The following is a 25816-nucleotide window of genomic DNA, read 5'->3' on the forward strand; positions in this document are numbered from 1 at the left end:
GCCATTACTTGAGAACTCCTAGAGATGGGGGAATAGTAGAGGTAGTGGGGTCAGGTTCACTGCTGGAGAAAATCCAAGTTAAACCCAGGAAAGCCATCTTGCAGCTGACAGAAGTGTGAGTGTATTGCCCAAAGAGGGGCGTTTCAATATTGATTGAAGGCTGTAAAGTAGAATTCAATTGAGGAAAGAGGAGTATAAGAAGCCACCATTGTGAAGAGCAAAGCACAGAGATGTGGAGCTTGCCCAAGGTCTCAAAGACAATCTGGCAGTGCAGTGGCTTGAACTCGGTCACCTGAAATCTCAACTCTTCAAATTAACCTTAATGGAAACAACAAATCATCTTTTTGGCAGATACTGAACTAGCTAGCCTGCTAGCAGGGGGAAATGATGGTACTAATCATATTTTGATAATTTTATGATTTGGAGCTTTGCTTTGAAGGAAAATATGTCTGGGGGTGCTGTGAGAAAACAACTCCTGACTTGTTGTGTGCTTGACAGGAGTAAGTGCAGTCCTATCACTAGCCCAAAAATACATGGGTTAATGAAGGGGAAAGACAAAACCTACTTGAGCCCAGCATTTGTAGCTGGGTGCTCTGCTCAGTTACCCATGGGAGAAGTTTATTGCAAAGGCCCTGGCTACTGCAAGGTGTGCTTTGTTGGAAGCATGACTGTGGTGGAGCAGGCAGAGAAATGCAGGTGCTGGAATGAAAACCTGGCACCAGCAGGTGAGCTGGGAAGCCCTGCAGGGAGGGGAACTCAAATAGGCCATCAATAACCTGTGCTCTGTGGCAGGACCTGCTGCACCCCCACTTTTCTCAGCAGCAGTTTCTGCTGACCTGTGTGCTTTTGGGAGTGTGGCACGCAGGGCTCATGTGGGCATCAAGCAGAGCAGGTGCAGTGATAGGAAATGAGGCTGTGCAGATTTATGCAGTTTGAGGAGTTGTCACTGACATATTTGTAGTGCTCCTCTCTAGCAAACTGGAAAGGTTACTTTTGTCTTCTTTGTGAACTGTTGGGCAGGAAAGGCTTGGGAACAAGTTCAGAATGCAGTACATGAGGAGAATAAAATACAAGTAGCTATTCAGCACTGTTGTTTGTGCTTTATGTGGATCTAACATAAGATACTTTCTATTTGTCTTGTAGAGCCACTGGTAATAATTTTACAGCTGTGTTTTCTTCTAAAGCATCTGAACATTTGTGAAAATGCAATATATATGTTTTCCTTGATGCAGAGGCTTATACAGGCATTGCCTTAAAAAACCATTGGGGACCCTCTGTAACCAGCATGTACAATGCTAGGAGCAGGGCAGTTTGTACTATGGCATCCCAGCAGAGACCTCAAAGCTCTCTTTTACCAGGGGTAGAAAATAGGCTTTCAGAAAACACCTACAACCCATTTCTTGGCTGTGTTTTGGTGCGAGCTGCTGCTTTAGCTCACTTAATCTTGTAAGTGAGTCATTCAGGTCTTAGGGCACAGGGTGAGGTTCATGTTACTTAAATCAGGATGTCCACAATGAGATTTATTAGCCCAGGGACCAGAATGTTAAAGGTGCAGGGAGCTGGAGTGACAATTGTCTGTGAGTGAGATTTGTTGGTTTATGGGTCCTGCTTCCTTAAACGCTCTTTTGATAGCTTTTTGTCAGTCATTTCATGAGTTTTGTAGGAGGGGAAAGCTGATAAGAACCTGTCTCCTTGAGAAGAGGAGCAGGGAGAGAATTTATACCATGATCTCATTATTTTAATTGTAGCATGTTGAAAATCTTGTAAAACATCAGAAGTAATCAAGGAAACCACTAGGAACCTTGAAGCAGAGCAGGACAGTGAGGAGACAAGAAAGAATATGCTTTTGTACTTAATTCAGTCTGAAATTCAGCAGGTTTTTGAAACCCTGCAGGCCTATGACTACTGAGAAAGGAAGAGCTCTCTCAGGACTGGGTGTAATGCATTTTGCTTCCATCACTTCTTATTTTTGATCCACTCTCCTTGCCATAGCGAAACTGGGCTTAAAGTTTAGTCCAGGCTAAAATCACTTCAAACTTAGGAGGAGCTGAGTTCAAAACCCATGGGCTTAACCAGAATGTGCTCACATTGCAGCTCCTCTGAGCATATCCAAGCCACATCTGTAGCTTCTGAGATGAGGCAGGGAGGAGCCTGTGAGTTTACAGGGCTCACGCAGTAGCCGTGTTCCAAATGCTCTCAGCTCACAAAATATTCCTGATCCTTTTGATCAAGACCCATTTACATGTGCCTGAGTAATGTGTGGATGGGCATAAACTTGACAACATAGCTAAAAAGAATCAAAGCCTGGTTTGGGAGACAAAAAGAGTGTTTCTTCTGCTGGCATATTTATTGGTGGGTCAGGTGAAAGCTGGTCAAGTGGAAGAGAGGGCTCTGCTGAAGTGAGCAGGGTCTCCTGATAATTTCAATGCTGTCAGTGTTGCTCCAGTCAGTTAATAGATTTCTCCAAGTTCTCTGTGCCAGGTGAAAATTTCTCATTAAACAGAATTTATTCCATTTTGTCTTACCATTCTTTATTGAAGAAGTGAGTGGATGGAGTTCCAAAGATGACAGGGTGGGATTTTGAATTTAAAGCAACTACAAATCAATACTGGAAGCTGAAACAGTCACAAGCCGGGTTGGAGAAAGGCTTGTTTTCTTTATGAACAGCTTTTAGAGGAGGTGAACAACCATTTAATAATCGTGGCAGTGTGCAAATAATAATTGTCTGGATTTAAAGCTCTAAAACTCCTGACTTTAGTTTTGCAAATGCAAATGTTAGGAAGAGTAGCATTATAGAAGTCTGAAATCATGGTCACTTAGTCTTCCCTCATTTCAGAATTGATTCTAAGCCAGTGAGGGGATTCAATCTTTGGAAGACTTTTTGCTCTGTGTAGGAAAAGAGAGTGATGCTCCAGGGGAAAGTGGGAGGCAGTGATGTAAGACTGGGTCATGTGATTTAGTGTATCCAGGACTGAAAATTTTTGTTTTGTCTTTTAGTGCTGGATTTCTGGTGAGCTTGAAGGATTATTTGCTGTCAAATACTCATTCAAAGACATCACCCTGAGTCTGCTCTTGCTGGCTTTAGTGTCTCTAGCTTGTCTAAAGGGATGTCTCTGAGCAAAGGCAGTGGGAATTGCCCCTTAAAAATTGTTAGCCCTTAACCCCTCTGCATGTCTGTTTTGCTGTCTGCAAGATAAGCATCACCCTACAATACTGATTGCATGTTTCTTTATATTATTTCCATGAAAGTTGAGACATAAGTGCTAAAAATTACCATGATTAGTAAATGGAAATTATTCAGTTATGAAAATGTGTATCCAGCACATGTAGAGAGGCAGCCTGATTTCCATACCAGTGCTGAGGATTTGCAATTCTCTGATTCAGTTCCCATTAAACAAGATGGACCAATGCTGCTTGTTTCTTCTATCATGATTTAGGAGTAGCAGATGAAAAACTGCATGGAAAAAAATGCATGGCTCCATTTCCCCTCTAGGAACTTGTCTTTTCTCTTTTGCATGCTGGTTTTCCTGTAAAAAGCTAGTTACCTTTTTGCATGGATTAGTAAGTGGCCTAACCTAATTTAAGCTGCTAGCCCAAGGCAAATGAATCATGGTGCAAAATAATCACTGCTTTTGTTCTACCCTCCCAGCTGGGAGGGAGGGTGACAGTGAATGATATTGTTATAATGAGATACAAGAAATGGAATGAAAACAAGCTGCAAATGAAGGCAATTTGCTGTCTCTGACAGTAATCAAATGACAGCCAGCTATGTGTGTTCCTGAGGCAGAAGGGAGGGAGGGCAAGGGAGTAAACGGCTCTGAAAGTGTCTCATTTTCTTGGGGTCATCAGGTCTACTCACTCATTCTAAGGAAGCTGAGTCCTTAATAGCCAGTGACTGCTGGCATCAGTTTTGACAGACAGTTGGTGGAGTTTGCTGTATTTGCTTCTGTAAAACACACATCTATGCCTTCAGTTCTGGCGTTCATGATTTGTGCAGGAAGTCCTGCCTCTGAGCTGAGATCAGAAAGCAGAATGGGCTGAGGAGAAGCAAAGGAGTTTCTGGTGGAGGTATTGGAGCATGGAAACCATGAGTTTTAATACAGTGTAGTGCCACAAAGTGAGTCTTACTTTGGGAAATCCAAAACCTGGGAAGCTCAGCCTGCTGGATTAGGCAGGACTTTTTTCACTGAATCATAGAATGGTTTGGGTTAAAAGAGACCTTAAAGGTCATCCCATGGGCAGGGGCACTTCCCACCTGCAGAGGTTACTCTGAGCCCCATAATGCTTCCAGGGATGTGGCAGCCACAATTTCCCTTCTGGCACTAAGGAAGAGGAGGCTTTGCTGGAGTAAGGAGGGTGATGTGGTGGTTGTCGGGAAGATCCAGGGTGTAGATGGTGCTCTTGCCTGGAGTACACTCCAGGAGAGCAAGCTGGGACACTGTGCAGGGGAGAGGAATTACTGTGAGTGCTTCTTTCCTGCAAGTTTTCACCAGCTTTCCCTTTCTCCTGTGCCAGTTGTAGGAAGGTGGAATGCTCTCTTCACATACTCCAGGGCAAGGAGGGAGGTGACGTTGGGAAATTGGACAAATCCCATCTATCCAGGGATCTGAGTTTCTGCTTCCCAGTGCTGCTCTCAGAACAGCTGGTTTGACACTCGTGTGACTCTCCTGAGGGCAGCAGGGCTGCTCCATGCCTAAGCCAGAATGGAAAATCCAGTCCAATGACTCTTTCTCATCCTTTAGCTTCCTGACATGTTCCAATAAAATGGTCTTACCAGTATTCTCCCATGCAAATAAAATAATAGTATTTATTTTAAAATACTCTCGAGTAAAGGACATAATTCAAAAACTCTGATTTAGGAAAATTGCTTGTTTGTTAACCATTCTTTTTTTCATTATTCAGAACTTGCTTGTTCATAAAATATTGATTTATTGGGCAGGCAAAAATGCTCTTGGCAATGAAATGTAAAGAAGTACTACTGATAAGAATACAGGCTTTTTTGTGTTTTTGCAAAAGCTAAGCTTAGAAAAGATAGCTTAGAAAGAGAGGGAGACAGAAACTGAAAGGGTGGAGTCAAATCAAAATGGGATGAAGAGTAGAAGAGAAAAGAGTAGAGTAAATGAAGAGGGAATGGAGAAGATAAAAAAATGTAAAGTAAAATGGACAGGTAAATGTTGATCTTCAGAAATGGCAGGGGGGGAGCAATGTGTTTGAAATAAACAGCAAAAACTAGGACTTCTGAAAAGCAAAACTGGGAGAACAAGAATGTATGGAAGTATTGAGAGACCCTGGTTGTAAATATGAAATCAAAAAGCTATCCTTGCTTTACCTGCTCAATACCCCCTCTCCATTTTCCTAATGCAAGAAGCAACACTAAGATATGGAAAAGGCAACACTAAGATATGGAAAAAGCTATATATGGAAAAGGCTACATAGGGACTGCTACACAAAAAAACCTACCTTGTGTGTGAGCCTCTAAAGGTCATTTCTGCTCCCCATCTCTGAAGCGAGATGCTTTTCCCAAAGACTGGCCATTTCAGGAGGTAGGCAGGACATCTTCAACAACAGAAAGAAAACTTGGTTGCGACAAATTGTGAACGTGTCTCCCAGCTCAGCATGGTGGTCACAGGGTCAGGGCACAGTTATGTCCCTGGATGGCTCATCCCAGAGTCCCAGAGCTTCAAGAATTTCATGCCTTTGAGTGGAGTGGGCAGCTGCAATGAGAGGCAGCAGGTGGAAGCACGTACATAGTGATTGCTCCAGCCCAGTCTGGTGAAGCCTGGGTTTAAAGCATGTTGAAAATCTTGTAAAACATCAATGCATGGGTGAATGTACGGGAGATATTAAGGTTTCAGCATGGAATTGTAGGGATACTGAATCCAAAAAGGAATCACTGTGGGTCCTGTGTGGAGGCTGAAATGGTAAATGACCATAGAGTTGTGGTTTGACCCTGGCTAGAAGCCAGACACCCATGAAAAACCATCCACTTACTCTCCTCTGCTATAGTTGAGCAGAGGAGGGGGAAAGAAAAACTAAGAGGCTCATGTGTGAGATAAGGATTAGGAGAGAATACTCTAAGGGCAAAACAGGCTAAAAACATAAAAGGGATAAAGAAAATTTTATTTAAAGAATTAAAGGAGGATAATGAGAACCAAAATAAACATTTAGAACACCTTTCTCCCCACCCCCAACCCCCCAGTCCTTCTTTCTTTCTCACTGACAGTGCAAAGAGACAAAACATGGGGTTTTTAGTCAGTTTGTCACTTTAAAAAAAAAAAAAAAAAATTATTCAGTTTGATTAGGGAGAGGAGTCTCTTGTGTTATGCCATGGGGTTTTCCCCACAGGAGACAGTTCTCTGTGAACTTCTTCAGCATGGTTCTAATTTTTATGAGTCCCACCCAACCCGCTATAATGTGGATCCCTCCCACAGGCCAAGCAGTCTTCCCACAACTGTTTTTTATCATGGGTCTTTAGTTCATGGAGTGTAGACTTTTAAGGATGGGCTGTTCTAGTTTGGAAGCAAGGGTCTTCTCTTTCTGTTCGAGTTTATCACTAGATTGCAGATTTTCAACATCCAAATGCTCTAGTGTGAGCATCTTTTCCCACAGGCTGTGGGTGGACTTCTGCATCCCCCTATGCACTTTATGAATTAGAGGGAAAACCAGTTTGTTACATTACAGCCCCCAGTGTTTCCTAAACAGCTTTATCTTTTGCATGTAATGACAACTTCTCCCCTCAAAAAAGTGATTTTGGATTAGTCATTACGTGGTTAATCCCTTTCCTGGTGCTTCAACGCCTTCAAGACACAGCACTAAGGAAAGCCTACAGTAGGAAATGACTGTTAGGTGTTGAACCTCACCACCAAGGAGAAGGTAACCTTCAAAAATGGGTTCATGTTTGTCTTGTAGCCGTTTCACAAGCAGATCATCACGCTTTTTTATCTTTTAGAATTTGTGAACAGTAGGACTGGTATGTGAGGACAATAGATCTTTAAAACAGGGGCATGTTTTTTACACCTGGTAAGAGACCTGTAAGTGACACAAAGACCATGGCTTGCAGAAGAATCTCAGCTCCAACACCTGGAGCACCTCCTCCTCTCACTCCCTCCTTTGAACTGACTTTATTGTCACCTTGTTGTTCTCCTCGCCTATCTTCACCTTTTCCTTTTCTCTGACTCAGGTGACAATTGGTGTCTGCAGGTTTGTTGGTTCTCAAATTTCATCAATTGATGATGATGAAATTGGGCCAGCCAACATGGCAATCTTTAGAGCCTTCTGGATTAGCTCTGCTGGGCATAGTGGAAATTTTGAGGAACTTCTCTCTCAGAAACAGCCTCTGTGTCTTCCTCTGCCCCCACTAAAACCCATGTGGTGTTCAACTAGCATGGGGGTAGAGTCAACTTGTACTAGGTACTAGCCTGACGGATCTCATCATGAGACACTGATTCCTGCCTCAAAAATGCAGGGAAAGTAAATGTTTTACTTCCTACTGCTTGCAGTCTGCCTGCAGACTTTACCACAGGGGTGCTTGTGTGGGGCACCAAGAGCAATAAAGATGTTTTATGTTGAGTCTTCTTCCTTTTCTTGCCTTCACATGCATGGTCCTATAGCCACTCTATGCAATGCAGGGACAAAAGCTCTCATGTATCTTCTAGTTATTCTTGTAAAGCCTCATTCAGAGGTGTTTTTCTTATTTGATCCCAGCAAAACAATTCCAGAGGAGACACTGAGGAGAGCCAAACAGATGGGGTTCTCTGACAAGCAGATTGGGAAATGCCTGAGGCTGACAGAAGTCCAGTGCCGTGAGCTGAGGCTGAGGAAGAATATAGTGCCCTGGGTGAAACAGGTATGTGAGAAACATCACTGGGCCTGGTGGGGGCTTCCACGAGTGGCAGGAGACCTCTGTGTCTTTAGAAAGCCCTGGGTCTGCTAACATCCTCAGGAGTTTAGATGTTGATATGAGGAGAACAGAGTTCACCCATGTAACTGCTCCTGCACTGCAGGCATCAACGTAATGCCATGAAATTCCCAAAGAGACTCAGAATATTCTTGTTCAAATTCTTTGTGGCTGTGGGGGAAACGCATGTGGCTTCAGGAAAAGGCTGAAAATGCTGGCCCACCATGGCAGGACCATGGAGAGCATCTCTCTTCTCTCTAGGTAGTAAATTTTTACAGGCTAATACTTTATTTGAAATGTGTTATTGTTATGGGTTCATTTGCTATTAATTGTGATAGCATGAGCCTAATGAGCTCATCTGGCATTCATGGCAGTGTCACTAGGTGCTTTTAAGGTATGTTGGTATTAAACTGCCACCAGCTGGTCTTCTGTCCTTAAAGATGGTAAAAAAAAAACCAAACCCAAACTACTGAATGTTTCTGAAAGAGTTCATTTGCATCCTCAGTCCCAGTTCGAGGTGCCAAGTCTCTTTCTGTTCTCCAGCTGCTGTTTTTCTTCTGTGGCTCACCTGGCCACAGAAACGTGCCTGGTCTTGCACTATGTTCTTTTAGCTGCATATGGCACTGCAGTGCTGGATTGATTTTTGTGCCAAGGTTCACTTAATAAGGTCACTCTACTTGTGCCTGCCTGTGTGCCTTCAAAACATATGTTTCTTCTTGAGCCATGAAGTACAAGTCACAGTATTAGCAACAGTAATGAGCAGCAGACGCACAGTGCTAATGATGTAAGGTCACATTCTCCATGGTTCACAAGGGTTTGGACAGGCAGTGGGGATTCCTGGAGGTGCTTGAGGTTTGGACAGATTTTTAAATGGTATAGCACATAAAAATTCATGTCAAGACTGCTTGCATATTGTTCACTGTTCGGTATTCTCTGTAGAAATGTTTCAGATGTTCATTCAGGGTACTTCAGCAGCTGCTGGTGACCCAGATGGACTGGTTACCAAGTATAACATGCCATGAGTAGTTGACACAAATAGTTTGTGAACAGACTCATGAGCAAATTATTCTTCTGGGCTGTCTGGTGACTAATTACATAAGAAATTGTTGAAAACGACATATAAAGGGTGGCTTAAAATCACTCTTGCTTTGTGTGCCATTTAATTATCAAAGCATGAGTTATATTGTAACATAAACACATAGTAACTGTTCTGCCACTCCACATGATTTCTAAGTGATATTATGTGTGTTTATATTCAGCGTGGGAGTAAGATGGGGGCAAGAGTAGAGTCTGAAGATTCCAGACATCCTAGTTATAAAGGACAGAAGACCTGGAGGAATCTGTGTAATCCACTGAACAAACTAGAGAATGAGGGCCTTGGCAAGAAGGGGAAAGTTCCTGGGCTGTGTAAGTGTTTCACCCAAGAGGTGCAGAGCTAAAACTGCAGCTTAGAAAGAGATGGTAGAGTGTTGTGTTGACTGAACTGTAGGGTCAGGGCAAGGCCAGGCATATTCTGTGTTAAGAGCACAGGACAGTTCAGGTCACCTCCTTTTGAGGAAAGATATGGTGGGAAAATAATTGGGGTGAAACAGCATTAGAAAGGGGAAGAGGCAAAAGAAAAAATGCCAAAAATCTGCATGTAGGAAAGATCTTGCACTGGCCAAGTGACAAACCCCCCCCCCCCCCCCTTTTTTTTTTCCCTGTACAGATTGACACCCTGGCAGCAGAATACCCAGCAGTGACTAATTACCTCTACGTCACGTACAACGGGCAGGTAGGCACCCTCAGAAACAACAGTCTCATTGCTGTCTGGTTTGATCTCTTTTCCCTGTGCCGTGTTATTTCTGGAAATCTTGCAGATGCCTTGGTCTCCATAGCAATTCTTTTGGATGGTTTTACATAAAATCCCCTTACAGCAGGCCTGGAACTTTCTCTCGCTCCAATCCTGATCCAGTGCATTTAGTGTTAATGCCCCTGTGTTGTTAAGTGCCTGTCACACATCACCTGTACATGCACAGGTAGGTGCTGGGAATGCAGAAGTTATATTTCACTTGTCTCATCCTAACATTATTTTTGTATGAAACTTCACACGTCCTTAGGCTGCTTGAATAGCCCATATTAGAGGTGCTGTCTGAGTGCAGCACTTACTAATTCCAGGAGAGCTGCACTTGATTTACACTGCAGTGAGAAAATTCAGACTGGAGCCCTGAAGGATCAGATTGTTGGATTTGGGCTGAACACCAGAAACTGTTTATTCTGAAAAGCACAGAGTTAGGTGCTGTGGAGTACAGATGCTGATGACTTTTTTGTCTCCCTTCCCAGGAACACGATGTAAAATTTGATGACTGTGGAGTAATGGTGTTGGGCTGTGGACCATACCACATAGGTAAATCTTTCTTACAACACCTCTGTTCTCCTTGTCCCCTCAAGCCTTCTTCAGATATTCTTCTGGTTCCTTTGTTCCTCTTCTCATATGGTGAAAAAACCCTCCAGAGCACAGTGCACAGGACATCCATTCCTAACAGAAGATTTGCATTTTATACTTGGAGATTTCATTTTATGTCCTGAAAAAAAGCCGGAGAATTTTGTTACTTTTCATTTGGTAGTTAGTTGTGATTTCCATGAAATTTTACAGATTTTTTTTAATCTTACTTTTTTCACGTGTTGAAGTCCTGATAACCTCATACCTTGTCTAGAAGTTTGTTGCTCCCATGCCTATCTTATATGTTTACTACCAGCTCATGATGATATTATCACTATGCATTTTACAGCTGTCAGTGTAGGTGACTCTGAAATATTTTGATCTCTTCAGCTGCTTTTGTGTAAGCAATTCTCTGTATGTTGTTTTTCCTTTCAACCCACTCAGATCATTATAGAGTAACAGTTTCCTTGTGGCTGTGAGTATTGGATACAGACTGCTGAATTCTGGATATGATGACTTTCATTTTTTCTTTCTGTGGATCTCTCCAAATAGCTTGCAATTATTGACAAGGAAAAAATTGCTTGTTGTTCAGAAATATTTCTGCTCTGCATCACCCAGAACTGGTGATGGGCTATGAAAGCTGGAATTGAAAACTTCATCCATTTGCTTTGCTTGCATTGGAGAGGTCATATGCTGCACTCCTGTTGCTGTTTGTCTTTTTGAACTCCATTTCCAGCGTGAATGTTGAGATGACTGAAATCAGGAGCAACGCTCCATGATTAGGCTTATTTCTTGTGAATGATTCTGCTGTTCAACAGGCTGTGTGGCATGGCTACAAAAAAATGAAAAGGATGGCAGTGGTATTTCACAGTTGATTGAATGTATGTGAATATATTTTGCACTGTTCACCTAAAACTCCTCATTGCTTAGAATAGACATGCTGGTCTGTTCTTGGTCTCATCTGCTCTGCACCTTTGATTAGATCCATCAAGACCATCTTTGGAAGAGGTTGTAACTAAATAAAGGCTGCTAGAGGAAACTGTTGCTTGTAGCTGTAAAATATGTTTAACCCACTGGTTAGTTTATTGTGGAGTGCATTGGTTGGGAGGCAGCAGTGACTGGATGGAAAGCAAGAGCACACTGAAGTGTTTATGAGCACAGGATGACAGGCATGTTAGAGAGGTCTGTCACTCCTAAGCAGCTGAGCCAACTTACCTGTTGTGCTTGGAGCTTGACGCTTTGTGGATGATTAATTTCCGTGGGAGGACAATTACATTTCTGGCTCTGAGCTGACAGGAGGCAACACTGGTTTTTTTTTTTTTTTTCTTCTTTAAGCTGGAGTGCTGAGGATATCTATTTATGTTTTCTTCTCTGCATCCTTCCTTTCCTTGCCCACTTTTCTGTCTCCTGGCAGGCAGCAGTGTGGAGTTTGACTGGTGTGCTGTCTCCAGTATCCGCACATTGCGTCAGCTTGGCAACAAGACTGTGGTCGTGAATTGCAACCCAGAGACGGTGAGCACGGATTTTGATGAGTGTGACAGACTGTACTTTGAGGAGCTGTCACTGGAAAGGATCCTGGACATCTACCAATATGAGGTAAAGAAAAGCAGAAGCACTATAAAAAGCCATGAAGCAACACAAACTTTTCAAAATTCCTGTCACTAGCTTGCGAAGCAGCTGGGGGTGAGGGGAGAGAGCAAAAGCTGTTCGCTTTGCATCCCGATGCTGCATTTTACACATCGCTGATCCTCCTAGCAGGCTGCTCAATAAAGAATGCCAAATAAATATGAAATTATTTTGCAAGATGCCATATTGTGCAATATTTACAAGCAGGCTTTATTTGCTGCACAGACATTTGTCGCACAAATTGTTCTGCCCTTGCACTGCTGGGCTTTAGCAGTTAAGCACACCCTTGATTTGAAGCACAAGTCCTCCACCTGGAGCAGTTGAAGGACTTCTGTGCATCACACCAACATGTGCTCAAGAACTTGTAGGTTTGGCTTTGCAGTACACTTGGCAAGTGGATGTGGTCCAACATACAGGCAGGCAGACCAGGGAGGGGCACTGGAATTGCTGTCAAACCATAAAATGTTCCAGCTTCTGATCTGGTCTTTTAGCGATTTTCAAGTGTTCAGAAGTGCTGGTCTAAGAGATGGAGGAGAGTCCCAGACATATTTGATGATGAGGGAGTATGTAATGGGAACAACACACTCATCTCGTATTTGTTGCTGAGGCTTTTAAAGGCGCTTTCAGGAACTTCATCTACCTTGAAATTCAGCATGAATTGGCCATGTAACTTGCTGAAGCAACTTTGTAGAACCCAAATCATGTTATAATTGTGATTTTTCTTGAGCCCATTTCCTATTATATGAGGATCTGAGCTCATCTCCTTTGTGAACGGGTGTAAATTTCTAAAACGGTTTTATAATCCGGCCATGTTTTGCTCATTCCCAAATTTGAAACCAGGCCAAAGCACATCAGAAATTAACTCCCAAAATCCAGGCTCTGTTCTTCAGCCATTTGCAAAATACTGTTTAGGACCATTTTTAGATTGCATGTTCATACTTTCCTGTTTGTACAGGCTGTTTTACCTCTTCTTTAATTTTTTTGTAAAAACAGAGACTACTACTGCAAAGTATAGATTCTCAAAGGCCAAAAGACTCTGGTGGCTCTCTGGACTCTTAAAGGCTGATTTTTGGATGCTTTAGGATTATCCATGAGGCTCAGCTCTAAAAGCACAGAACTCTTGTTTATTTAACAGAATTGAACTTCTGAGCAGGGGCGTGGAGGAAACTGATGTGACAGTTTGTCAGACAAATAACACTGATGAAATACAACATCTAATTACTGCAGGATCAAAGAGAAGGTAGAGCTAGGTGATGAGGGAGCTCATTTCCACATGGAGTGCTAGTAATTAGCAAGTTGGGTAAGAAAAATATGTGAAAAGAATACTGAATACGTATTGAAACTTGCATTATCCTGCTTGACAGAGCAAGGATTGGCCAGTTTGGTGGGAGGCAATGCAGCTCTCCAGGTCTAATAGCAGCATCCTGTTGTGCCCAGAGTTTGCAGAGGATTCTGCTACTCTGGCATGGGTGTGAAAACAATTAACTTGATGTTTGTGCTGGAGGCGTGAAAGCCATCAGTCTGAGCCTAAACATCCAAAATTGGCATTGTACTGTCTAATAATTCCCAAGGTGGATAGTAAATACAAATAGTGAAACTATTTTTCTTCAGCAGTGACATAAGGTAATGGTATTATTATGCCTCATTTGCAAGTAGGGAAACTGAGGAGTAGATAGGCCTGCACAGAGTAATGCAAAATAACTTGGGCAGAGCTGGGGACAGAGGCCAGACCTCCAGCTAAGTGTAGTCTAAGATACATTATTGTTATATGTCATTTCTTTAGAAAAAATGTGTGAGGCAAATGCTAATGTCCTATTAACAGAATACTTCCTTAGGCAAATGCAGCTGGAATCCAGCCTCTAAGGAAAAGATCAAATGAAAAATTAGTCTGATTCTGAGATCCTTCACCAATCCTGTAGATAGCCATCTCTCCCATCTTCATATACAGAGCATGAACAGTGTCATGATTTCAGACTGTTCTTTTAATCTCTCCTGGTCATTTGCCTCCTCTGGCGTTTCAATGGACAATGAACTGTTGGAAATAACTGAAAAGTCATGGATCATTGGCAAACTATATGTAAAAACATCAGCCAATAGTGGACACAACCCTGAGCCCTTAGTAGAGATGATATCTCAGCTCCCTAAACATTGTTAGGATTAGCAGCAGAGCTTGGGCAGCTGTTAAGCCCAAGTGAATGGGTGCACTGATTTGTCCCTGCTTTTCTGATTAGATAAATTTGGCTGCATCAAGGAGCCACTTTACCAACAACACTGAGACAGCTGCCGGCTGCCCACCAAGAAATGCTCGCAGCTTCCCACAGCCCTCTCCCAGGGATGGACTCAGCTGTCCCCTCCTCTTTCTCTTCCTTGTGTCTTCTTTCACCTCCAGCTGATATTCACAGCTGCAGTGACTCACCAGAGTCTGAGCTCTGCATAGCAGAGCTGTTCATTGGAGGAAAGTTTAATTTACTGTGGATGTGCAGAGTTAGGTGGTAGTCTGTGAGGACAATAATTTAAATAAATAAATAAAATTTCTTCCCTCAGATTTATTGGCTTTTTGTTTCCAGAGAAGATGTTCCTTTTTATTTTAATCTCTATCTGCTTGAGGGCCTCTACTGATTCTTTTTTCTGTTTTGGAGATTATTCTGAAACAATTCATAAAAGTAAAGGAGGCTCCTAGGTACAATTTTAATGGTCTAATTTGTTTTCAAACTCAGGGAAAAAGAAACCCCAGCTCTATTACTAATGACATAACAGCAAGATAGTAATAAAAAGAGCGATTTTTGTTATAAAGGGAAAAATAATTCTCTCTAGGCTTCTTTCACTAGATTATGTATTGTGTGTATTTTAACGATATCTAATGGCAAGGATGTTATTAATTTTATTTATAATTAAAATATGGCTGATGACAAAGTCATATGCAGTGGGGTCCTTTTCTGCCTGCCCACATTTCTCAGTGGAGCAGTCGTGTCCCTGTTCTCTTTGGGTGGGAACATGCTTTGGGAAACAGCAGCAGAATTTTAAAGAAAAGAAGTGAGCAGCAGCTAGATTCAATTTATGGTTCTTCTTGAGTAAAAATGAGTATATGATTCTTTGCCATCTGCTTGAAAAAGGAATCTCCTCTATCTCCTTAGGGCTGAAGTCCCTAATTCTATCCCAACTTTGATGTAGGCGTATTTGGATTTTAGATGTGCGGTAGCTAGAATTGTTTTAAGGGCAGAAATGAGCAGCAGCTGAGGAGAAGCTGTTAGCTGGGATACTTCACATTTCACATATGTCAGGGATAGACTAAGATGTTGGTTGGCCTTGGAAGCAAAGCTACTTTGACTTGTTACCCTCCTTCCAAGCTGCAAGGAGGGTTTGCTTATTCACACTCTGGTTCTTATCCTTGTGGGATGATCAAGGGCCCAGGGACTAGAGGGAGTTACTGTGTTTTGAATGGGTCTGGAAGCACTAAGGCATAGATTTCTCTTCCAAGCTGGAGATGGTGAGCTCTGATGTCATGAGGCAACTGCTTTTGGGCACAAAACAGCCCCTGTCCTTTTTTACTGCCTGTCCTCAGCTCCTGGCCAGCAGCATCATGGCATCCCATAGGTGACTGCATAGGAAAAAAGGAAAAAAAAAGGAGAGGAAGAAAATAATCATCTTATGCTGTGTATTAGCCTGCTGAGCAAATAACCTTGGGATAGTAAATGCTGCTTAAATGCCAAACTGTTGGATCTTTATTAAGGTAGGAAATTCCCACATCAATGCTGAGTGGGGACTATACTAGCATTTATCATCTATTTTTGCCCAGTCACTTATAGTCCGTTCTGCTCTCAGTTTACAGTTTTGCCACTCCAAATCCCTTTAAGTCCCTGATGAAGGAATTTGTCTTCCAGAAAGGCCAGTGAGACTGACCTTCTTCAGGAAAAACATTAGTTAATTAAAAGAACATTGTGCCTCTATCCTTAAGAGCCAAACCATGGATCACTTGCTTTATGTTTCTCATTTGTTAGAAGTGGGTAAAACTGTAAAACACATTTGACTCAAATGAGCCCTTCACTGGAGATGTTCTGTGGGCTGGATTGTCCTTTGGGCAAAGTTTCACCATCTTTAATTTGAAAGTAAAGTGCTCTTTGTTGTAGGTACTCTAAGGCCTTTTCTTCTATTGAAAATTTTCACACCTGACTAGATTATACTTGAAAGCATTAGGGATTCTATGTAAAAAAAAAAAAAAAAAAGCCCATATTTTCACTTGTAGAAAGGTGTGTGTTAGCAAGCAAGATCACCTGTCTGTTGTTATTTACTGTTTATTGTTTTCTCACTTAAAATGAGATGCTGCCCAGTGACAGACTTGAAATGCTCCACTGTGGCTGGAGGATGCTGGGCCAGCTGTTCTGCTCCATCTACCTCTGGAACTGGAGTGCTTACAAATAACCTGTGTGGAAATGAGCACCTATGACAGTTTGCTGAAATACTTGCTACCATCCAGGGCACTGCCAGAAATGAGAAGCTAGTCAGGGACAAGGAGCATTGATTAAAACAAAGGGCTGTGTATCCATAGCTTTGCAGACTGTATGAAATGTTGGGCTCTGTTGATTTATACTCTCCTTAGCTTTTTTACACTCCTAAAAGACTGGCTTCTATGGCTAGGAAAGGTGGTTTGCTTACTGAGTAGCAGTGCTGGCAGAAAAAAAACCCCCATAAATTCCAGTTGTTTCCCCTTGCCTCTCTGCTGGAGGTTACTGCCTTACATCTCTGGAATAAAAAAGATTTTGCACGAATGTCTGATCCTCTGAAAATCTCTGACCATGAGTGTGGGAGAGGCTGTTTTCTCCAAGAGCTAGACTGAAAAAGAAAGAAGACCTCGGCATCTTTTTTGTTTGTGCTGCTGGGTACAAGGGCCACAGCAAGCAGGGGGGTAGGCTCAGGTGTAGTGAGAGTCCCTGTGTCCACATGGGAAGGGAAGCTGACCCCATGGGGGAGAGTGCTGGGGTTTGTTGGTGTGCAGTGCATGTTCCTAGGGCAGTGCCCTTCCCCTGGAAAGCCAGGCACTGTGTGTCAGCCCAGTGGGAAAGTAGAAGTACCTAAACCTGACATGCAGACAAAGTGGCAGCCTGTGGCTCAAGCAGGACTTAGGGACTCATGGGCTGATGTGAAAGATGCAAACTTCTCTGGTTCCCTAGGGAATTTGACATCCAGTTATTGCTGGGTTTTGAGTGATATTGAGGAGGATATTTCTGGTTTAGGGAGGATACACACTGCTAATCACAGCAGCCTGGGTGCATCTCGATCAGCACAATTATGGTAAAGCCATAGAATGGCTTGAGTTGGAAGGGACCTTAAAAATCATCTAGCTCCACGCCCCTGTCATGGAGGGGCATTGGAATTGCTGTCAAACTGTCAAATTGGAATTGCCATGGGCAGGGTCACCTTCCACGATCCCAGGTTGCTCCAAGCTGTGTTCAACCTGTCCTTGGACACTTCCAGGGATGGGACAGCCACAACTTCTCTGAGCAGCCTTTCCCAGGGCCTCACCACCCTCAAAGTAAAGAATTTCTTCCTGACATCCAACCTAAGTCTCTCCTCTTTCAGTTTAAAACCTTATCCTTGTACTATCACTATCTGCCCACATAAGGAGTTGCTCTCCTCTTTTTAGTAAATTCTCTTTAGGCTCTGAAAGAATGCAATAAGGTCCTGGAGCTTCTCTTCTCCAGACTGAACAACCCCATATCTCTCAGCCTGTCTTTGTAGGAGAGGTGCTTCAGCTCTCTGATCATCTCTGTGGCCCTGTGATCTGTCTTTGTTCACAGCAATCTGAAGGGACATAATCTAAATATTGGATTTTTTGTTGTGACAGCTCTTCCTATTAAGACAACTTGGACATGACCGTGCTCCTTTCTGCCTTCCAACAGGGATGCAGTGGCTGCATTGTTTCTGTAGGTGGGCAGATTCCCAACAACCTGGCAGTACCACTGCACCAGAGTGGAGTGAAGATTCTTGGCACAGATCCTTTAAAGATTGACCAGGCAGAAGATCGTTCCCTGTTCTCAGCTGTGCTGGATGAGCTGCACGTGGCCCAGGCTCCGTGGAAGGCAGTCAGCACCCTGGTAAATTGGGATGTACATCTGGGAAATGCTGAAGCAGCTGGGGGTTGGGATGTGCATCTGCTCAGGAAGGACTGAGTCACTGATACATTTCGAGATTCTGAAGGCATTTGATAGTTTTTTACTGCCCATGTTGAAGAACTTTTTGATCCCTGTAAAGTGATGCTGCAGCAGCAGGGGCAGTGGGTGGAAGCTGGAAGGTGTCTTTAAATCACCTCAACAACCTGTGGTGAATACCCAGCAGAAGTTAGCACCACTGACAGGCTAGTCTAGGTATCCTACTGGGCTTGAGAGATGTTCCAGCAGGTGGAGATTGCAAAGGAATAGAGATGTGTTGGCATTGCTCTTTTTTCCCAGTGAAGCTCTGTGGACAGAGGAGGTCTGAAGGCAAAGCTCTGTGAAGCTCTGAAAGCAGCAGGAAGTTGTGTGTTACACTCAGTGCAGCCTGCAGTCTCCATTTTCTTTCCTCTCATCTTAGCTGCTAGTAAAGTGCAAATGCAGTTAGAATTGCGATTTTGGAATGACTTTAAAATATTTTCTTGTTTACAGCATGTTTTCCCTCCCTTTCTTTAGAGAGATGCAGTTGAATTTGCAAAGTCTGTGGGTTATCCATGCTTGCTGAGGCCCTCCTATGTTCTGAGGTAAGGCTCAGCTGGCAGAGCTCAGCAATGTTGGGTATGAGCTCCAAAAACCTCTCTGAGACAAGGGAGGACAACTTCAGGGGATGTGTGGCAAACTCTGTGCTAGATGTACGTGGCATTAAGCTGCCCATGAGACAACTGCTCCAACCAATTAATAAAGCCAGTGGATCCCTGAAGTCCATCAGGCACAGATCAAAGGTAGAGCATAGTCATAAGAATCTCTGTATTACCTTTTGCATATCTCAAGGCCAAAACAACAAACCATCTGGGATATTCTTTCAGGTTCCTGAGATTGTTACCTTTACAATTAAGTCAGAAGATTGTTTGCCACCAGGAGAAAGAGAAGGGAACCTGCTGAGGCTGTTTATTGAGATGGGCATCTGTTTTCAGAAAATGACAGTGCATCTTTTGAATTCAGCTTCTTATTTGCCGAGCTTCTCTGCTTACAGGCATGTTTTATGTCCCTACACTGTGGCAGCTGCTTCTCATTTAACAGACGTTGTACAGAGTCCCGCATTTCCAACAGCCAGACAGACTTTTTGAGGAGGTTACACCAGCACATGCACACAGCAAACTCACAAGTTGTGAATGATTGCTCTTCTCTGTGAGAAGTTTCTTCATACCTGGATGACTCAGCACAGAGAGGCAGTTTGCTGGGCACAGTTTACAAGTGAAAATAAATTGGAGACAGGATGCTTTTCATATGAAAGACAAACATATCAAAATGAAGAAGCTCAATATCAGTTTTTGGGGCTGGAGGACAAGAACAATTTTTCATTATAAAAGAAAAAAAGGAGAAAGGTTTCTTCATCCCTGAAGGAAATAACCTTTAGAAGCAACTCCTGAATGTGTTTTTTCTATCTGGTATCCAAGACTTGCAGTAGGATTTCAAGCACGGTTAGAAAACAGCCCTCCTGTCAGGAGTCAAGTTGAGTATAGTTAAGTATAAGGTAACAACTGCTCCTGATGTAATTCTCCAGATTGTTAAGGAACGCTTCTTTTAGCCTTTTGTTTCCATCTGTATTAACACCATCATTGGCCCCTCCTGTGTTAAATATTTGCTAATGTGTGTTAGTGCAGGGTAGGGGGACTCCAGGGAGGATGTAAAACTTGAGGAAGGAGAGTGTGAAAAGCCCTAGCAGAGTGTTCTGCCTGCCTCTGTCTGCAGAACAACAGTTAGATTTCTTTATTCTCTGAGCAGATACAACCTTTAATATTGGCCAGTTTCCTTGGAAAGCTAAATGCCTTTCCCCACCAGTTGGGTACTGTGTACACCAGCTCACATCCTCAGTGGTACTACTGACACAAGTTCCTGGATTTATTGAACTCTATTGATTTACATCAGCCCAAGAGGTAAATATAATCACCTAGGTAGCTGTGTCTGTTTATCTTAGGACAAAGTGACTGATTTGTGGGATAGATCTTCCACTTTTCCCCACAGCCTCTTGCCCAACAAAGCAAAGGGGAAGGTGGGCATCAGCAGTAGAAATGGGAAGTGTAACATCTTTTTTTTTTTTTTTTTTTTTTTTTAAATAAGATTCTTGTCTTTAAAAAGGACTTGAATCACATACTCTGCACCCATGTTCTCCCAGATCCCCTTCTCTGATATTCCTGGCAGTTACAATTAAAGCAGCTTTCAGATATCTGTTCTGCTGTGTCTTAGGGGAGGAGCACAGTGAAATGGCCAGCCAAGAGGAGCCTCTTTGCATTGGGTTTCCACTGTCACAGCCATTGCCAGTGACCCAGGCAAGCCTCACTTCATCTGTCCCTGAGGAGAAATTGGGCTAAAGGCAGCCAAGTGTGTTTGTCTGAGCTCCTGGGGAAAGGCTGGGCCTTACTGGGGCTGGGTGGCTGAGGAGCCATCTCCCCAGCTTAGGGGGACCTTCAAGGGCTTGGCTCAGGAAGGGCACTTGACAGCAGTGCTAAGGCTGTGAAAACACATTTTTTCTTTTGTTTCACCACTGTGGTTCTGGAGGTTTCCTGTCTTCTCTGGGAAAGATAATAGAGGATAATTGTGTACCACCTCTGTCTCTCTCTGAGTCAAGAGCAGAGCAAGTGGCTGGAGTCAGGAGCTTCCTTGGCTAGTCTGTCATGCAGAGGTAGTTGGTGACCTTGTGAACCCCGTGCCCTGGTGCCTAACACTGATCTCTCCCTAGAATTCACAAGAGAAGCTGACCTGGGTTCTCTTCTTTCCTATTCTCACAGTGGGTCTGCAATGAATGTAGTATTCACTGAAGAGGAAATGAAGAAGTTCTTAGCAGAAGCCACCAGAGTCTCTCAGGTACCTTTTGTGTTCCCCTTATTTGCTTCATCTCTACTGTGGTTTCTATCTCTTTGTTTCCTTATCATATCTTCCTCACTCTTTCCCTTCCTTGCCTGGGGAGGAGACAGTTTGACTCCCGAGTTTGCTCCCTAACAGATAATATCAAGTATCCTTACTGACCCCCCCCAGGATGCCTGCATGGAGTAGGAACAGCTGTTTTACCTGCACGTAAACTTCTGACCAGTTAATTATGTAAATAATTTAAAAATAAAAAATAAAATTTAATTATGTAAATAATTAACTGAGCTGGACCCTTCCAGGCTTTCCAGTGGCAGGTTATGCCAACCAGCATGCCAACTTACTTTCTCAATTGTTTTGCCTGGCTTCTTTGAGCAACTGAATACTTCAACTTGGCATCTCTTCTGAAGGTGGTTTGGGTTTTTTTTTTGGTGTTTTTGTTGTTGGGTTTTTTTTGTTTTTTTTTTTTTTATGGTCACTGTTCAGAATGGGACTGTGGCACCATAAACAGGAATCTTGGAGTTAAAAGTAAATGAATCAGAGGAACTCTCTGAAAACACAACTGGCCTGGGGAAGTCAGACATATTACTGCTTTCTCAGGATTCTTGGGTGGTTAAAACTTGAACAAAACCATGAGCGTTTTAAGAGTATGAGGCAAATGGTGCAAGTTTAACTTGTCAGCAAGAAATGGTGAAATGGAAGGGAGATACCTTTCAGAGTAATAATATCCTGAAGGATAGGTTACTGTGGAGGCAAGGAGACCACTTATTACCATCTTTGAACTAGTTTTAGAGGGGTAGTGCAATTGTTACTTCCATCAGAAGGAATTCTTTAACTATTCTCAGAAGACTATAGGGTCAGCCTGTGGTGGTGTGCAGGTTCTTAGCAGTGCTGGGCCTCCCAAAATGCCAGACTTCCCTCTGTAATTCATCTGAAGCACTCTGCTTTGTGTTTGCACTCACAGAAGCAGAGCAGGCAGCAGCCTTAAGCCCCACTCAGTGGGACAGATCACTTTGTCATGCTGCTGGGTGGCTTTGTGATGGCAGTGGATGCCCCATAGGAGGATCTAGCCCAGAAAAGACCCCTGGTCAGCCTTATTTGTCACAGCTTGACTGACTTGAATTAGGCAGTGGTGTTCTTTGTTTCTGAGATTCTCATCCCTGGTGCAGGAGGCTTTTCTGGGAGCTGCATTTGTAGAGTCTAGCCAGTACATGACATATTCCTAGGGGAAAGAGAGGGTGTTCCCATGGGCTATCCTTATGATACCCAGTTCTGCTACACACACAAGGCACTGCTGCTCACTGCAAAAATGACCAGTTGCACACCATGAGGTTTTGGGTGCTCTGGTTCTGATCTTGAAGAGACTTACCCCAGATTTACCCGCTATTTTTTTCCTAGTGTAGTCAGACTGCCAAGGGAAGAACTTCTTCCTTCATCCAGTTTTGACAAAACCTGTGGTATAGTTGAAACCAAGCTAACAAAAACAAAACCAGAACAAAAGCATAATGTTCTGTTACTACATTAGGGAGTATTTTTCAGTCTTGTCAAGGCTTTGTGGCCTGTGAGTGATTCCACAGAAGATCCCAGTATTAGTTGTGAGCATCCTTCATGGGACACAGGCTCAGTTTTTCTGGTTCCAAAGCCTTACCTAGTTCTGCTTCATCCAGCAGAACTTCTCCAGGTAAAGGCCCTGTCTAGTTCTTGTTCTGTTGTTTTAATGGCTTTGCTGTTTCAATGTTGTGTCATTATGGCATTTATGTTGTCAATAATGTTCAAAACTTCTAATGCAGGTTGAGACAGATGGAAGTAAACAAGGTTGTGTGCACATATAAAATCTTCAGGTGAAAAACTGCAGCAAGACAGAAAGTAACAGGACACGAGCCACTAAATTTATGAAACTGTGTGGGCTTCAGCATTGTCCTTGCCTGTGAATTTACCCTTGCACTGATAAATGGAAGGAATTGTGTCTTGTAACTTTTGTAGTTGCTTGGTATTTTTTCAAGAGGAGCCTTTAAAACATGCACAAACTGTCATTTATTTCATTTTATTCTCTAATAAATAATAGGCAGTTAATAGTGAATGGGACAGGCAAAGTGTTGAGACACAAAGCTGGCCAGGAAGAATGCAGATTAGAGTTTTTTTGAGCAAGTGTCTGGAAGGAGAAAGTATTAGAGGAGAGCAGAGGTATGTGCTGGCATCCCAGAGACAGGCAGGAAGAAGAAGAAGGAAAACAATGTACCCCAAGGGAAGGTAGTGAGAGCCAAGGATGGGCTGTTCCTGGCCAGCTATAATTAGTAGCAACCTCTCCCTGGGAGACTTAGGAAACCAGGCAGAGAAATTAGAAAGGAATGGATCAGTTGGATAAAATATATGACTGTAAAACAGCAACCGACCACCCTACAAAGTCATTGAGAATGCCAAGGATCAGTTCCTTTGTGAAGCACCACGTCCAGTGAGATGGCTGGGAGGCTCAGGCCAAGGAAGAATTGAAGACCTTGGAGTTCAGGGCTGTCTTTAGGAGATGAGATTAGAAGTCATTGGATCCATGAATTTCATGCCATCTTCTTTGAGCCATGACTTCTATGGTTTTGCCCCAAATTTCCCTATCCTGGTGATGTGGAGAGCTCAAATTTTTTGCATCAGTGGTTTTAGGCAAATCGTGCCAAATTTCTCCCATTATATCTTTGCAAAGTTCACTTATCTGTGGAAATGAGGATATTAATAGATTGGTCTTCTGGTCTTTTGCTTCCAAAGGGTCCTATGTGGTCTACAAATACTCTCTTACAAAATCTTTCTAATTTTTTTCTTGTCTTGATGGCAGGATTACCCTGTGGTACTCACTAAATTTATTGAAGATGCCCGTGAGGTGGAAATGGATGCTGTAGCCAAGGCAGGAAGAGTAAGTACTTTACTTTTCTTTAGCATTAAACTTCTTTCTTCAGGATCTGAGATCTGTAATTTGAATGATTTACTATAGAGCCATGGATTCATGCTGAGGAGAGTGAAGGAACAAGAAGAATTCATCTTAGGCTCAAAACTATTGTACCTGAAAAGCTCCACCTCTCTTTATATATTCATCTAACCAGTTATTTTTTTAAGCATTGCTTATCCATGTAAATGAAACCTTTTGAATATAGTTTTTACCAGATTTGCAAATCACTGCCTTCAGAAAGTACTTTCTTCAGAATTTTATCATGGGTTATGGAATTACCAAGTTATTCTTTTTTTTTTTTTTTTTTTTGCAATTTTGTCTTGCCTTTCATTACTCAGCAAAGGCAAAAAAATCACAAAGTTCACAATTGACAGAAATAATTTTTTTTTAAATTTTAATTTTTAGCCAGCAGACACAATCACTTTTTTGGTATTGAGGTTGTATGCCTTGATGCAGTTAATTGAATTTAAATCTTTGGGTCTGAATTTCCACTCCCACAAAAGAGTGGGCATAAAATTATATACCAGTGATGTTAGTTAATGCTTGTTCCTGTTGGGGAATGATGACTTTTTTGTGTTCTGGCAAGCAGAAATTAAAAAGCTGCTTTAAAGCCTCCTTAGGTTTTACCTTCTGAGCCCACATGTGTTAGAGAGAGGAAGGAAGCCTTAGGATCTCCAGGCTGTGGTAGATTTTACCATATTTATGATTTGCTTAACCATAATAGCAAAGACACTGACGTGGTCTCCTTGTTCAGTGTCTGCTTCAGACATATTCTCCCCAGAATTTTGGGAAATTCACTTTTTGTCCCTCCCCATGTGTATCCTTTTTCAGCTCCAGCTGTGTTGAGGAGGCTGGGCTGTGCTGGGGAGGAAGGAGCAGGTTTTGGGTGGGTGCAATGACCAGGAGCTCTCTCCCTGCTGTGTGCAGGTCATTTCCCACGCCATTTCCGAGCACGTGGAGGATGCAGGCGTGCACTCAGGGGATGCCACCCTCGTGTTCCCCACACAGACCATCAGCCAGGGAGCCTTGGAGAAGGTAAGTGTTGCTCTAGCACTGAAAAGAGAAAAGGAAATGAGAGTTTGACTCTGCTTTCCCTCTAACCACCAGTGGAGAAATCAAATCACCAATGAGTTTTCCAAGGCCAGTGTGGTGTGCAAGTGAAGGATGATTGGCTTGATTATCTGAACTGCATCCCAGGAATTTAAGCAGTAGAAGTGCACACTTTTAGACCCACAGGATTTTTTTGTTTCCTTGGTTTAGAACCAGCTTCTGTAGCAGTAGATTATTATCTAATTCATACATAAGCCATCGTTCTCTTTCCACTTCCTTTTCTCCCACAATACTTAAATGATTATGTCAGATGTATGACTTTTGAGCTGTCTGCTTTTCCAAAAATAATATCAGGATGAATGAACCTCACCTAATCTTGACCTTTTCCCCTTTCAAGAATAAACCTTGTGATACAGAGGTAGCTGTTAAGATGCATTTTTAAATGAAATGTGCCATGCCCCTTTATGTCATCCTGATAGGGGTTTGCTTGGAAGCCAGCAAAAGCTGTAATGCACTGATCTGTGCTCCAGGTCTGTTTCCAAGAATGTCCAGAGTCTTGTTTCTGAAAATAGCCATCTCCTGGAGCAAAGCTATTCAAACCCTTGTATTGACCCACCTGGGAAATAAGGCTTTCCTCCCAGTTTGCTCCAGAGTGTACCTGCTCAGACACCTCCCACTGATCTGTGATGGGACAGGCATGTTGGTGAAAGACTGTCAGGACACTTATAAAACTGATTAGTTATTCTCAAATAACAAATCATCATTCATTATGTCACCAAGAAAGGTATAAAGACTCCAGTGTGCAGTGTAGGAATAGTACAGGGCAAGGCTTTGATTCTTTGTTTTTCTTCTCCTCCCCTCTGCTTTCTCACACACAC

The 25816-nt window shown here is 42.8% G+C and overlaps 1 protein-coding gene across 1 annotated transcript in view; it reads left to right on the plus strand.

The window, feature by feature from the left end:
* The window catches only part of CPS1 (carbamoyl-phosphate synthase 1), a 92388-nt gene that overhangs the window by 48331 nt on the left and 18241 nt on the right, over positions 1–25816 (plus strand). Inside the window, exons 22-30 of the mRNA XM_002193020.5 lie at positions 7705–7846; positions 9606–9671; positions 10220–10283; positions 11734–11915; positions 17843–18037; positions 18608–18675; positions 20881–20956; positions 23778–23855; positions 24816–24923. Coding sequence (XP_002193056.4) covers positions 7705–7846; positions 9606–9671; positions 10220–10283; positions 11734–11915; positions 17843–18037; positions 18608–18675; positions 20881–20956; positions 23778–23855; positions 24816–24923 — 979 coding nt within the window. The remainder of the gene's footprint in view (positions 1–7704; positions 7847–9605; positions 9672–10219; positions 10284–11733; positions 11916–17842; positions 18038–18607; positions 18676–20880; positions 20957–23777; positions 23856–24815; positions 24924–25816) is intronic.

Source organism: Taeniopygia guttata, chromosome 7, assembly GCF_048771995.1.
Source record: "Taeniopygia guttata chromosome 7, bTaeGut7.mat, whole genome shotgun sequence".
Taxonomy (NCBI): domain Eukaryota; kingdom Metazoa; phylum Chordata; class Aves; order Passeriformes; family Estrildidae; genus Taeniopygia; species Taeniopygia guttata.